Here is a 15,332-nt window from a genome sequence, read left to right on the forward strand (position 1 = left end):
CCCTTGTTGGTCCTCCCAAAGCGCATTATCTCACATTTAACAGTCTTAAATTCTATCTGCCATAGCTCCTTTTTAATGATAGTATGTTCTAGAATTTCACTATTCCCCTCTCTGAGTTCTCCAACTACAATGTCCTTATCCTTGAAGGTGGTTTATGTTACTGATAATAAGGGAAAATCAAATAACTGCAAATGCTACAAATCTGAAACAAAACCAGAAAATGCTGGAAACACTCAACAGTTCAGGCAGCATCTGTGTAAGTGTTAACATTTCAGGTTGAAGAGCCCTGGTCAAGCCCTTGGTTACATGGAGATGGGGAAGAAATTGGCATTTTTTTTCTCCTTTGAGCACAAGGAAGAAGAAACTCAAGAAAATAACAAAAAAGCAAGAGTGTTTTTTTAAACAAAGTGAATTATGATCTGGATTGAGGTGCCTAAAAGGGCGACGTAAACAGATTCAGTAGTAATTTTCAGAAGAGAATTAGATAAATGCATCTGGGGTGGGTGGGTGAGACTGAGGTTGCTATTGGGATACATCAAGGTTGTGGAATCATTTAGGTAAGCCTTTTGAAGAGTATGAGTGCAGTGAATGGACTCCTGTCCTGTCACTGCACAGTTCTACGAAACCCCACTGTACAACTGCAAGCTGTTAAAATCACTGAGGGCCCCATCAGACTCTATCACCAGTTTAAGAAAATGCAGGAATCCTTTTTTTTGAACCATATTCCATCACCTTGGGTAACAGCTAAAAATCATAAGCTGAGAGTTGTCTGAAGGTGAGTGTAAACCTTGGCCTTGTCATCGTTCCACAGGTTCTGTACAACATGGCTGCAGTTTACTCCAGACTCGGTCAGTGGGCAAAGGCCCAGCAAGCACTGACAGAAGCAGTGTGTCTGAAAGTTCCGGGCAGCAATGCCAAGCTGGACAGTGCACTATCCAAGGTGAAGGTAAGACTGCCTGAGGATTTAGAGTCACAGAGTCATAGAGCAATACAGCATGGATACAGGCCCTTCAGCCCAACAAGTCCATGCCGACCATGGTGCCCACCCATTTAGTCCCAATTTCCTGTGTTCGGCACATATCCCTTTAAGCCCCTCCCATGCATGTACCTATCCAAGTGCTTCTTAACTGATACTGTTGTACCTGCCACAACCACTTCCTCTGGCAGCTTGTTCCTTATACTCACCGCCCTCTGCATGAAAAAGTTGCCCTTCAAGTCCCCTCTTTAAATCTTTCTCGTCTCACCCTAAATCTGTGCCCCTTAGTTTTGGACTCCCCTACCCTGGTGAAAAGACTGTTACCGTCCACCTTATCAATGCCCCTCATGATTTTATAAACCTCTATAAGGTCGCCCCTCATTCTCCTACGCTCCCAGCTAGCTTGCCCACCCTCTCCCTATAACTCAGGCCCTCTAGTCCTTGCAACGTCCTTGTAAATCTTCTCTGCACTCTTTCCAGTTTAACCACGTCTTTCATATAACAGGGTGACCAAAACTGTACACAGTACTCGAAGTACGGCCTCGCCAACGACTTATACTGCTGCAACATAATGTCCCAACTCCTATACTCAGTGCCTTGACTGATGAAGGCCAGTGTGCAAAATGCCTTTTTCACCACCCTGTCTACCTGTGATGCTGCTTTCAACAAACTATGTACTTGTACTCCTAGGTCCCTCTGTTCCATTACACTCCCTGGTGCCCTACCATTCACAGTACAAGTCCTATACTGGTTTGACTTTCCAAAATGCATCACCTCACAATTATCTGTATTGAAATCCATTTGCCACTCCTCAGCCCTCTTCCCTAACTGATCAAGATCCCCCTGTAATCCACGATAACTTTCTTCACTATCAACAACACCTCCTAATTTTGTGTCATCCACAAACTTACTGGTCATGCCTTGTGCATTTGCATCCAAGTAATTTAAATAAATAATGAAGGGTCCCAACACCGACCCCTGCGGCACACCACTAGTCACCGACCTCCATTCCAAGAAACAACTTTCAACCATCACCCTCTGCTCCCTACCTCCAAGCTAATTTTGGGTCCTTTTTGAATCAATTTTGAATTTATTGCTGAGCGAGAATTGACCATGAATACAAAGGACCAGGGTAGATGGGTGAGTGTGAAGCAGGGTGTGTTGAGGTAGTTGAATGTGTTAAGTGTGGTCAAGTGGGTGTGTCAGGATGGATAAAGTGTACGCTCCAAGAATCAGAATCGGATTCATGGGTGTGATGTCAGGGAGGACGTAAGCTGGTGTACAGGGTAGGTGGGGATACTCTGGGTGTAGAGGCATGGTGGGAGATCATGTCAGGGGTAATGTGAGTGGGAGTGAAGGGGTGGGGGCAGGGTAAGAGGGACTGTAGAGATGAGTTGAGGAGGTGGTGTGGTCGGGGGTTGAGGCAGTCACAGATTGTAGGATTGATGAGGGCTTTGCTGGGATATGTAGAATGTGCAAGTACTATGTGACCACTGGTCAGGGGAGAAGATGTTGATGGGAGCTGGGGCTGGGGTATGAGTGGTGCAGGAATGGGAATACAGGTGTTATCTGGTCCTGAGTGTTGGAGGAAGAGTTGGAGAATAGGTTTAGGAGTGAGATGTTGAGCTGGGTAGGTGTTTGGGTGGTGTGGGCGGTGTAGGGACAGGTTGGAATAGCAAATGTAACATTTCAGGCTGGGTATGAATTTCAGGAGGATTGGTGTGTTGATTTTCACACCATGACTCAGTTTATAAACCACTGCCGTATTTCACGACCTGATGGTGGTCATCTACTTGAGCAAGGGGCAACTCATCTCCTTGAGGCAAGAGCAGCATGTGGTACAGGCACCTGGATCTGAGAGAGAGTGGGGTTTCCAGAGGCTCAGGGATCATCGGATCAAGGCTCCACATGTGAACTGTTCATTCGTAGAACATTTCTCTCGCTCAATGACTGAACAAGTATTGAAATGCATAAGAAGGCAGGTCCTCGTCAACACATACAGACCTCCCAGCTCCTTGCAGTGATTCGGAAATATAATCCTGAATACAATCTGTCGTTCATCATCTCAGTCTCGCCTTGAGGACAAACCATGAATAAAGAAAACAGTCGGATGAACTCTGTACATCTAACCAATAGCAAAATGTGTGCCTTTGCCTGCTGACTACATCAATGCAATGCTCGTTAGGTGGCTGCACTTACTGAGAGTTGCTCCTTGCAGTGGAGCAGACAGCAGGTGGCTGTGTAGGATGTCCACGGGTAGTTCAGTGGAACAGATGGTGAATGGCTGTACAAATGCACACTTGGTTCTGAGCTGAAGTGGCCACCTTGTGACTGCACCTTCTTACCATGAGCGATAGCAGCTTGTATCAGTTGGCTGATGACCATCAGTGAGGGTACTGTTAGACTTTAGTGGTGTCATCATATTTGTACCTCACAGTACTTCTGTCCCTCCCCTGGGACAGAGAATCAGCTGCCCTATAGTGCGCTGAGGAGTAGACGGTGTGCCATAACACTCCTTCCCCAGGGTAACTGCAGGAGGTGAGTACTTACCCTATAGGTGGTGTCAGCTTGACTTTGATCAGGTAACTTTCAAACACTGCACAGAATTTCACAAACAACATCTAGTCCTTGTGTAATAGTGTGTAAAACAAGATAATTGATAGCACTTAAATACTCAGATCATTCTAGCATTTCAGAAAGTTTCATTTCCACAGCATGTTTCCAGACAAGTGCAATGTCAATACAGAGTAAGTACAGGAAAACTTTGTTAAACCAGCACGCTTGGTGGTGCTGGACGGGCAGATTTTCCAGACGATAGGATGCTATTCAATACTCCAACTCCTGATATTCACCTTTTTTTAGATGTCACACAGTAGTATAATGAATTTTCCAGCAAACACAGTGAGTTTAAAGAAGGCATTGGAAACAGGGTCCTGGTAAATTTCAAGGGAGCAGAGAACAGAACAGGTGAGTTTTGTGTGGAAGCAAGACCCTGGTGAGCTTAAAGGGAGTGTGGGAACCAGGGCCTGCTGAACGTAAAGGAAGTCAGGAACAGGGGCCTCTGTGTTTAAGGGAGCATGAGAAGCTGGATCCCGGTGTGTTAAAGGGAGCACAGAAGTTTAAATGGAGCCTGGGAACTGGGGCCCCGTTGTGTTACAGAGAGCACAGGAATCAGCACCCGGTGAGTCAAAGGCCGAACCATTGGGATTTCTAAACAATTGGATAGCAGATTATCAGAGTTTTACTGTACATTGGAATCCAAGTTATCATTCCTTGTTGCTCCAATGCATTCTCCCCTTTTTCTGCCTTTGATCACCACGACCCGCTCCCCAGTCCATTGGGCATGGAAGTCAATGAGCTGTCTGCTCATGTCGCTGTGACTTACCAAGTCCTTTGGTACAAAGTGATTCATCCTCCTTTGCAAGGGTGCACACCAGGCTTGTGTCCAAGAGACAAAAATAGAACAGCAGCAGAGGTTCTAAATTGTCAGAGGCCAATTTTACCGGCCTGGGAAGTATTTTAACAGAAGTCAACTGGAAACAGCTACTCGTAGGGAAATCAAAGTGATGAGGTGGGGCTGCCAAACCTGGAGCCCACTGGATGTCAAGAGGGGGGGATAAGGGAAGCTTGCAGGATACATTGAGAGGATCATGCAGCAGAGCACTAGGAAGGGCATGGAAAATGTAGGAGTGAAATAAAAGGGAAATTAGGAGTGCAGAGAGGAGGAATGAAGAATTACTGGCAAGTAAAATCCAAGAAAATTGTAAGTTTTTTGTAAGCCCATGAAAAGCAAGTTAGTAGTGAAAGCAAAGTAGTTAGTACTGCTGCCACACAACTCCAATATCCTCAGGGTCAATCCTGACCTCCAGTGCCCTCTGTGTGGAGTTTGCATGTTCTTCCTGTGAATGTGTGGGTTTCCCTCGGGTGCTTTGGCTTCCTCCCACATCCCAGAGATTGCTATGTTAATTGGTCACTACAAATTGCCTTTACACCAGGCCATAATTAACTGTATTCAATTTGCCTTGTTTTCTTTGTGGTTAGGATATACTTGCAACACCACACTGATCACAGCTTCATGTCTTCAAAATAATTGGTTTATTCCTATACTCTGTCTAGTAACTAATCTTCATGCTGGTACATTACTCCTAATACTGTGCCCTCTAATTTTGTTTTATAATTTCTTGTGTGGTACCTTATCCAAAGGTCTTCTGCAATTCCAAATAGTTAACATCCACTGGTTTGCTCTCATCTATTCTGCTAGTTACAACCTCAAAAAAAAAAGCCTGACCAATGTTTGCTGTGTTCTTCTGATGGTGTTAAGTGAAGAATTGCTTTGTGATCTCAGTAAAGCTCGACAATGTGAACTGTAGATTTTCTACCCGGATCCCAGTGGAGATCAAGGGAGAGTTGAGTTCACCAGTGGTTGAAGTTATCTCTCCCATAAGATGCTCTAGTTCTGCTGGATTCCACATGGAGATGTTCTTATTACAAAGGGGGAGGTTCAGCAGGGGTTTGGAGTTAAATATGGGTACACAAATGCTGTGCATTTATTGACCCTGGTAATTTACTTGCTCACAGGATGAGGACATTGCTGGTAGGCTATTGTTGTTTGTCCCAAACTGGAACTGAACTTAGTGGCCCAACAGGCCATTTCAGTGAGCAACATTGGTGGGCCTGGAGTCACATATAGGCCAGGCTGAGTAGGGACAGCAGATTCCCTTCCCTGAAGGATAGGAGTGAACTGAGTGAATTTTTACAACAGTCCAGAAGTTTTGCTATTATTAATGGCAGGCTAATCTTTATAATTATTTATAACTGTAAGTGTTTTTATTTTAAAAAATTATTTCAATGACTTCAGTTGTAATAGTCTGTTTAACTTTCTTTCCATTCTGAATATCAGAAGAATTTAAAAACAATTAAGTTAATGATGGTTTTCACATCCAGCAAAGCCTCGCCCCCAGGCTTGCCTGCTGTCAGCCGTGCTGAGGGAGTGCTGCCCACAGCCCAGCCCCACACGGCTGGAATCTGAGGTAGGCCCTCTGCATTCATTTTAAGGAGAGAGTAGGTCCTCTTAAGGATCAGTGTGGTCATCTATGTATGGAACCATGGGAGATGGGTGAGGTCTTAATTGAATACTTACCGTCTGCATTTATCTTGGAGAAGGTCTTGGAAGCTACTGAGTTGACATCACAAAAGAGGAGGTGTTGGCAGTCTTGAAGCATATAAAGGTGGATAAATCCCCAGTGCCTGACCAAGTGTATCCTAGGATATTGTGGGTAGCAAGGAAAGAAATTGCTGGGGCTCTTGCATCATCTTTAGCCACAGGTGAGGTACCGGGAGACTGGAGGGTGGCTTATGTTGTGGCTTTATTTAAGCAGGGCTGCAAGGACCAGCCAGGGAACTACAGGACAGTGAGCAAAACATCAGTGGTGGTAAAGTTACTGGAGGGGATTCTGAGAGGCAGGTTCTATCTGCATTTGGAAAGGCAACAACTGATTAGGAATAGTCAGCATGGCTTTGTGCGTGGGAAATAGTGCCTCACGAATTTAGTTGAGTTTATTGAAGAGGTAACCAGGAGGATTGACAAGGGCAGGGTGATAGACATTGTCTATGTGAACTTTAGCAAAGTTTTCAACAAGGTCCTACGTGATAGACCTGTCTGTTTGGTGAGATCACATGGGATCCAATTGGATACAAAATTAGCTTGGTGGTAGGAGGCAGAGGGTGGTAGTAGAGGGTTGTCTGTCAGCTTGTGATCAGTGGTGTGCTGCAGGGATCAGTGTTGGGTCACCTGTTGTTTCTCATATATATTAAACAGTTGAATGAGAATATAGGTAATATAATTGGTAAGACTGCAGCTGACATCAAAATTGTTGGGATAGTGGACAGTGAAGAAGGTTGTCTAAGGTTACAACAGGATCTAGATCAACTGGGGAAGTGGACAAAGGAATGGCAGATAGAATGTAACTCAGAGAAGTGCAAAGTGGTGATTTTTGGGAAGTAAACCAAGGCAGGACTTGCACAGTTAATGACAGGGCCCTGGGGAGTGCTGTAGAACAGAGAGACCTAGGGATATAAGTACATAGTTCACTGAAAGTGGTGACACAGATAGGGTGGTGAAGAAGGCATATGGCACAATTGTCTTCATTGGTCGGGGCATTGAGTACAAGCATTGAGACATCATGTTACAGCTGTACAAATCATTGGTGAGACCACACCTGGAGTATTGTTTGCTGTTCTGGTTGCCATGCTATAGCTGGAGAGGGTGTAAAAAAGGTTCACAAGGTTGTTGCTGGGACAGGAAGGCTTAAGTTATACGGAGAGATTGGATAGGCTGGGACTGTTTTCCCTGGAGCAAAGGAGGTGGAGGGGTGACCTTATAGAGGTTTATGAAATTACGAGAGGCATAGATAGGGTGGATGATCAATTTTTTTTCCCCCGGGGTAGGGGATTCTAAAACTAGAGGGCACTAGGATTCAGATGAGAGGGTAAAGATTTAAAAGGGACCTGAGGGGTAAGAGTTTCACACAGAGGGTGGCGGGTATATGGAACGATCTGCCAGAGGAAGTGGTAGGGGCAGGTACTATTACAATATTTAAAAGACAAATAATCTGTTGGAGGAACTCAGTGGGTTGAGCAGCATCCTTGGGGGAAAGGAACTGTCAATGTTTCAGGTCGAAACCCTGCATCAGACCTGAAGCATTGACAATTACACCCACAGACGCTGCTCCACCCACTAAGTTCCTCCAGCAGATTGATTGTTGCTCCAGATTCCAGCATCTGCAGTCTCTTGTGTCTCCATGTTTAAAAGACATTTGGACAGGTATGTGGAAAGGAAAAGTTTAGAGGGATATGGGCTAAATGCAAGCAAATAGGACTAGCTCAGGTAGACACCTTGGTCGATGTGAACGAGTTGGGCCGAAGGTCCTGTTTCCGTGCTGTATAGCTCCATGACAAGGGAAGTGCAGGATTGGGGGATGCAGTGATCGTTTTGGGTGGGGTACCGGATAGAAACCATCTGCTCTTTGTTTATTCGAGTGGTGGTTTGCTGACCTTTTCAGAGGGAAGTCATGGGTGGGCCACATTGATGCCCCAACTGGGTAAGGCTGGCGATTTCCTTTTCTAGAGGACAGTAGTGAATGAGGTGAGATTTTGCAGCAATCCGGTAGTTTCATGGACATCATAAGTAGTTTTATTTATTTCATTAAGTGATCTTAAGTTCCCACTTTGTCATGATTAGATCGGAGCACATCTTTGTATCACGAAACTAGACCATCGGATTTGCAACCCAGTAACATGATCAGTACACCACTGTGCCAAGCTGACATGCCCACCCAAACAGGCTGTGCTGAACAGTGCCCCAGCATCTCCTTCTGTTCACTTCTATTACTTTCTGCTGCCTGCTGTTCCACTGATGGTCCCAGCTTCCTCTTCCCTTGCTAACTCCTCTCTGCTTCCTGCCCCCACCCTGCACTATTAACTTCCTTGACCCACTGCTGCTGCCCCACTGCCTGGCAAGGCTGCTGTTGACATTGATGTTGATTGACCTTTAGTTCGTTTCTTTCAGTGCAGAAACACTTTTGAACTGGTTGATGTGCCTGAGGGAATCGTGTTCAGACCGAGCAAACACGAGGTGGACGAACTGAAACTCAAGGACTTCCTGGGAACATCCAAAGTAAGTGGTTTATTTGGGGCTGGAAGTTGGTCCAAATCCCACTCAGTGTTGACCTATTAAATGGAGTCTAGTGATTGATGACAATTCACTGAGAAATGTTTGTAAATTAAAATTATAGCTTCTCATAAGAGGCACAATATATTTCTCCATTTCACCCCATTACACGATTGAATGAACTTGGTGTGAATAGTGCACTTTGTCTTTGTTTGTCCTTTGAGTATCTCACACTATGTAGCCTGCTCTGGTGTTTGGGCAAGTGCCTCCCCATCCACCTCACAGTTTGTTGCTGCTGAGCACGGAGCCAGAGTCTGTGCTGGAATACTGGATGAGTACTTACCTTCACCAAGGAAGAGGAATCTGGTAAAACCTTGGTGGAAGGGGAGGTATAGAGATAACACTGGGGTGAAAATTCATCAGATACAGTATGAGAAAAGCTGGCTTTGTTTGAAATCAGCAGGTCACCTGGTCTGGATGCACAGCATCCGTGGTTGCAGTGGGAGTGGAGGTTGCTGTAATCTTCCAATCCTCCTGACATACAGGAGATTAAAAATTACCCTTGTTCAAAAAGGAATGAAGAGACACTCCAGCAAACGATAGGTTTAACCACAGGTCTGGGAAGTCTTTTAGAAACAGTTATAAAGGGAAACAATAATAGGCACTTGGAGGAGTTTGAGTTGATAAAAGAGAGTCATCACAAGTTTGTTCAAGGCAAATTGTGTTTGATTAATCCAGTTGCATTTCTTGATGAGTTAATGAGGAGGCGGATCAAGTGGATGGCATTTACATTGATTTGCGGAAGGTGTTCAATAAAATCCCAAGCAAAAGATTGGTTAGCTGAGTCCTGTGGCATTTAAAGGGTCATTAGAGTTAGGGTTAACCCCCAATGCATTAAATGTAGCAGCAGCGTGGATAGAAAATAGGCTTAAACACAGAATGCAAATCCATTGGAAAGACAACAAGTTAATGTCAGGCTGACATCTCCAGCATAGAGGCCCAAACTACACATACCCAGCTCAGATAGGTGGACCACATTATCTGTATGTCTGATACCAGTTTTGGAGCAGACGCTCTCTACTAAATTCAGTCACAATGACACATTTCCAGGAGCACAGGGAGAAAATGCCTCAAAGATGTTCTCAAGGGCCCTTCGGAAAAAGTGTAACGATCCTTTGCAGTTCTTGGGAATCTCAGGACTGTGATGGTTGCAAGTGGAGTTGGAGCATCTAGGAAGGTACTGGGGACCTTCAGTCTCTTTATTAGGAGCATGCAGAAGCCAATTAAGAACAGCAGAAAGAGCAGATCACCTCCCAGACAATCCACCCACCTGTCCTGTTAAGCACCACCTTGTCCTACCTATGCAAAAGCTCACATTGCCCTCATTGCCCCGGAACACATGGAAGTAGACTGGAAGCAGGTCATTCTCAATCCCAAAGGATTCCCAAGAAGGATAGGAAAGTAGCTTAAAGGTAGAAAGTAATGAGAGATGGTTTTTCAGACTGGAGGTGGACAGTGGTGTTCCCTTGGAGTCAGTTCTAGGAACACTTGTTTTTGTGGATATAGATTAATGACTTAGGCATGGTTTGTTTAGGGTTACACTTCCAAATTTTCAAATGACAAAAACCTTGGATGTCTGGTAAACAATTAAAAGGATATTAATAGACTACGTAAAAACACGGACAGGCTGGTGGGAATGATAAGCAGCAGGTGACATTTAATGCAGAGAAGTGTGAAGTGGTACATTTTGGCAGAAAGGATAAGGAGAGACAATATGGACCAAATGGAACAGTTCTAATGGACGTGCAGGAACAGAGGGACCAGGGTGTATAATTGCATTACTCTTTGGAAAAGGCGGAGCATTTTGAGAGAATAGTGGGATTTTTGGATTGACTACAAAGAAAGGGAAATTGTGTCAAATTTGTATAAAATATGGGTTAAGTCGCAACAGAAATAATTTATCCAGTTCTGTTCATTTTAAGAACATTATGAAGATCCTAGATAAGATATCTTTATTAGACACATGTACATCGAAACACACAGTGAAATGCATCTTTTGCGTAGAGTGTTCTGGGGGCAGCCCGCAAGTGTTGCCATGCTTCCGGTACCAACATAGCACGCCCACAACTTCCTAACCCGTACGTCTTTGGATTGTGGGAGGAAACTGGAGCACCCGGAGGAAACCCACGCATGCATGGGGAGAACATACAAACTCCTCACAGACAGTGACCGGAATTGAACCCAGGTCGCTGGCACTGTAATAGTGTTACACTAACTGCTACGTTACTGTGCAGTCAAATTTTACTTGAACAATTCCAGGGACAAGAGATTTCAGCTCCAATGAGCAAAGGAAGTTGAGAGGAGATTTTATAGATGTGTACAAGATCTTGAGCAATTTAGATAGAGAAAAATGGTTTAAAACTAGTTTACATAGAAAGAGTCAGAGTTATACTGCCTAGAAACAGGCCCTTTGGCCCAACATGTCCATGCCAACCAAGGTGCCTTCTTGAGCTAGGATTTGGCCCATCTCCCTCTGAACTCTTCTTATCCATGAACCTGTCTTTTAAATGTTGTAGTTGTACCTGCCTCTGCCACTTCACCTTAGTTATGTCCCTCATAATTATATAAACCTCTATAAGATCAACCGTCAGCCTCCTTTGCTCCAGGGAGACAGCCCCAGTCTATCTAGTCTCTCCTTATAACTCAAGCCCTCCAGTCCTAGCAACATCCTGTTCTGCACCATCTGTAGCTTAATCGCATCCTTCCTATGGTCTGCTGACCAGAATTGTACACAATATTCCAGATGTGGTCTCACCAGCATTCTATACAGCAGTAACATGATGTCCCAACTCTTGTACTCAGTGCCCTGCCCGAATGAAGACAAGCGTGCCATAAGCATTCTTCACAACTTTCAGGGAACTATGTACTTGTACCCCAAGGTGTCTCTGTTCTATAACACTCCCCAGGGCCCTGTCATTTACTGTGTAAAACCTGCCCTGGTTGAATTTTTCAAAATGTATTATTTCGCATGTGTCTGAGTTAAATTCCATCTGCCACTCCTTTGCCCACTTTCCCAGTTGATCTAGATCTTGTAACCTGAAGGAACCTTCTTCACTGTCCACCACACCACCAATTTTGGTGTCATCCACAAACTTATTAATGATGCCACCTACACTGTCATCTAGATCATTAATGGATATGATAAACAACTGTAGCCCCAGCACCGATCCCTGCGGCACATCACTCGTCACAGGCCTCCAATCTGAAAAACAACCCTCTACTACCACCCTCTGACTCCTTCCACCAAGCCAATTATGTATCCAATTGGATAGCTCACCCTGGATCCCATGGGATCTCACCTATGGATCAATCTACCATGTGGGACCTTGTCAAAAGCCTTGCTAAAGTCCATGCAGACAACATCTACCACCCTGTCCTCACCAATCCTCTTGGTTACCTTTTCAAAAAAACTCAATTAAGTTCATGAAACATGATTTCCTATACACAAAGCCATGCTGACTATACCTAATCAGTCCTTGTCTTTCCAAATGCAGATGAATCCTGTCTCTCAGAATCCCCTCCAGTAACTATCCCACCACTTATTTTAGGCTCAGTGGCCTGTTGTTCCTTAGCTTGTCCTTGTAGCCCTTCTTAAATAAAGACACAACATTAGCCACCCTCCAGTCTTCTAGTACCTCACCCATACAAGGGGAAACTATTTCTATTAGTTGGAAAGCAAAAATGTGCAATTACTATAAATCATAAGTAAAAACAGAAAATGCTGGAAATACCCGGCAGATCAAGCAGCGTCTGTGGAGGGAGAGTTAATATTTCAGGTCGATGACAATTGGCATGAAAGGTCATTGACCTGAAACATTAACTCTGTTCAAAGACTGGAGGGCACAGATTTTAAATTTTGGGCAAATGACACAAGGGGGATGTGACAAAACACTTTTTAAATCAGGCAGTAGTTATAATGTGGAATTCATGACCTGTGTGGTAACAGAATTAATCAGTGTCTTCACTGTACTGTAAAATGCAAGCTTTTGGCTTCCAGCTGATTAACAGATAGACTTGCTCTGCAGGTGATCTCCTCCATTGTCCCAAATGACAGCTTTGCTGGATTTGGACCTCTTCGCCCAATGGTATGTTTGTGTATATAATTATCAATTACAATTGGAGGGGTAGGTGAGAGGAGAGGAGCTGGAAGTGGCACAGTGGAAGTGGGAGGAGCAGGAAGAAAGGAATGGGAGATACTTCTGTGCCCTTGCTTATGAAATTTGGTAAATTTCAGAGTAGTTATGGAAAGAACTACGGATAGTCCAGAAATTAAGGTTCTGAATTGGGTAAAGGCAGATTTCAATACCATTAGAAAGGGCATGGCAAACTTAGACTGGGAGCAGCTACTTGGAGATAAATCTACATGTGGGGAGTCTTTTAAATGTGAAATTGCAAGAGTTCAGCACCAGTGTGTTCTGGAAGGGGACCTAGGTGCAATCTGTGCATGGAGCCAGATGACGCGGACAATTTCTTACATAAATATTTTTCAACTCTTTTCACTGAGGAGAAAGACATTGTAGTTGGAGATTTCATTTGGGACAGTGAGTGAAATTTTAGAGCATGTTAAGATCAAAAAGAAGGAGATACTAGATATCTTAGCAGGCATAAAGGTGGGTAGATCCCCAAGGACTGATGAGGTGTGTCCTTGGCTCCCTAGGGAGGCAAGGGAGAAGATTGCTGTGGCCCTGATGGAGATCATCCACTTCAGTATCTTTTCCCACCTTCTCCCCATATCCCTCGGTTCCAAGTGTGATGAGTTTTTTTCCCTCGTGTATATACAAAGGGGTGCTTGTCCACTGCAACCTATTGGGGAATGTGTTTGTTCATGAAGTAAGCTCATGTTTTAAATTGGTTAAGCACACTTCCCACCTACTAGTCTCACCGTAAAAACTGAGCTCTGGTGATCCGAGAGAGGAACTCCAATGCCACAGTTTGAAGGTATGACGGCTTACTAAGGAATATTAAATTTTAAAATTTTATGGAAAGTAACCTGTTTAAGCAGGAACAGCAGGAACATGAGGCATCTAAATTAGTGAGAAGAACATTTAAAATTGATAACTCAGAGAGGGAAAGCCTTCTCCTGATTGCTGGTTGGTGACCCCTGAGTTAAAGAGAAGGGAATTGTGCCAGGGTTTCTCCTCCTCTTTATGAAACAGTGATCTCTGGGTTAGCAAGCTCGAAAGTCAGTTGAGGGTATTGATTCTGGTCCTGACCTTGATGGGAAGTGGTGGGAGCAGGTGGGGGATAGATGGTGGGGAGGGCAAGGTCTGTGTCAGAGTGAGTGCAGCAGGTAGCTTCATGCATGGGGCAATAGTGGAGGGTAATATGCAGGCTTTTGCCAAATAATAGCAGAATTAGTAATCTACAGGCTTCAGAATATTCTGCTTTGTCCTTACCAGGGTCTTGCCTCTGCTGAAACAAGTACCGCTCCCCAGACATTTCCTAGCACACCAGCAGAAACTGCAGCACAAATGACTCCTGCATCAGCAGCTGCACTCAGGAAGGTAACAAAGGATAATATTAAGTCTTGCTATTTAAGAGTTAACAGACAAATGACTGATGTTATCCAAGACCCAAACAACAGCCCTTTTCTTACTGACCCAGGACTCTCCATTCCCCATCGAGAGCCTCCACTCTCTGCCCACAACGCAATCACCCCAGTTCCTTCTGCTCCCTGACCCCTCCCCAGGACCCTTCACTCCTCACACTCCCTGCCAGGGCCCCTCATTACCCTAGCATCCCTAATGACCCTCCACTCTCTCTCCTCTCCCCTCCCGGGACCCTTCACTCCCCCACCCTGACGATTTCTGACCACTGTGTCCCTAAGCCTGTCCATGTGTACCTCTGTGATCTCTAAAACAGGTTAGGGAGTGAGGTGGCCTGTGGTACCTTTTAGTAATGCCCTCTGGGTACAGACAGGAACAAAAGAATAGCCACCTTGTCCCCCAAGCTTATTCTGCCAGGTTGTTGACTGATCTGTGACTGAAATCTGTATCTACTACTTCGTCTCAGGCAATTTAATACACTGGTAGCTTGTGCAATTGATCCTCCAGTCTGAACATTCACAGATGTGATCCCATTACTTAACCAGGGCTGCTGTTCCAAAAACGTGGTGTAAACCCCTGTCTCAGTTGGTCCTTTCCACCAGTGAACCGTCCCAGGTCTCAGTGTAGAGAGGCTGCCTGGTGTTTGGTGGGGGCGGGGTGGTGGTGAGGGGACACACCTTGGCAAGTGATGCAGTGGCTGATTGCTGAGGTGTGGGATTCAGGACTGCAGCCCGGCCAGAATGGTTATTGCTGAGGACTAGCAGCAGCTGCTGCTGCTGGGAGAGATGGAGCTGCTGTTTCCTTTGTTTTTTGACTGTACAGAGAGAGGTCATCACACGAAGCAGCCCCTACCAGTCCCCAGCAATGCACTGAGTGGCTGCATCACACACCAAATCCTGGTGGGTACCAACCCTCACAGGCAGCCCCTGCACACTGAGCCGTGGGTCATTCATGGCTGGATTTGTGCCAAGTCCCAGCACAGCAGCTGTGTCAGCAAAACATCGCACTGACCCTCTAATGACCCCTATTAGCACTGAACCCATTAGTGCTCTCATTCCTGGCACAGGTTCTGAGTGCCAAG

The 15,332-nt window shown here is 45.0% G+C and overlaps 1 protein-coding gene across 2 annotated transcripts in view; it reads left to right on the top strand.

Annotated features, from left to right (window-relative positions):
• Window positions 1–15,332, top strand: part of LOC127581960 (NADPH oxidase activator 1-like) — a 40,801-nt gene that overhangs the window by 12,474 nt on the left and 12,995 nt on the right. The window contains exons 4-7 of one of the 2 annotated variants that reach the window (XM_052036757.1): window positions 812–946; window positions 8,544–8,651; window positions 12,731–12,790; window positions 14,105–14,209. In XM_052036757.1, the coding sequence (XP_051892717.1) occupies window positions 812–946; window positions 8,544–8,651; window positions 12,731–12,790; window positions 14,105–14,209 (408 nt within the window). The remainder of the gene's footprint in view (window positions 1–811; window positions 947–8,543; window positions 8,652–12,730; window positions 12,791–14,104; window positions 14,210–15,332) is intronic. The other variant, XM_052036758.1, reaches the window with a different exon arrangement.

Source organism: Pristis pectinata, chromosome 23, assembly GCF_009764475.1.
Source record: "Pristis pectinata isolate sPriPec2 chromosome 23, sPriPec2.1.pri, whole genome shotgun sequence".
NCBI lineage: Eukaryota > Metazoa > Chordata > Chondrichthyes > Rhinopristiformes > Pristidae > Pristis > Pristis pectinata.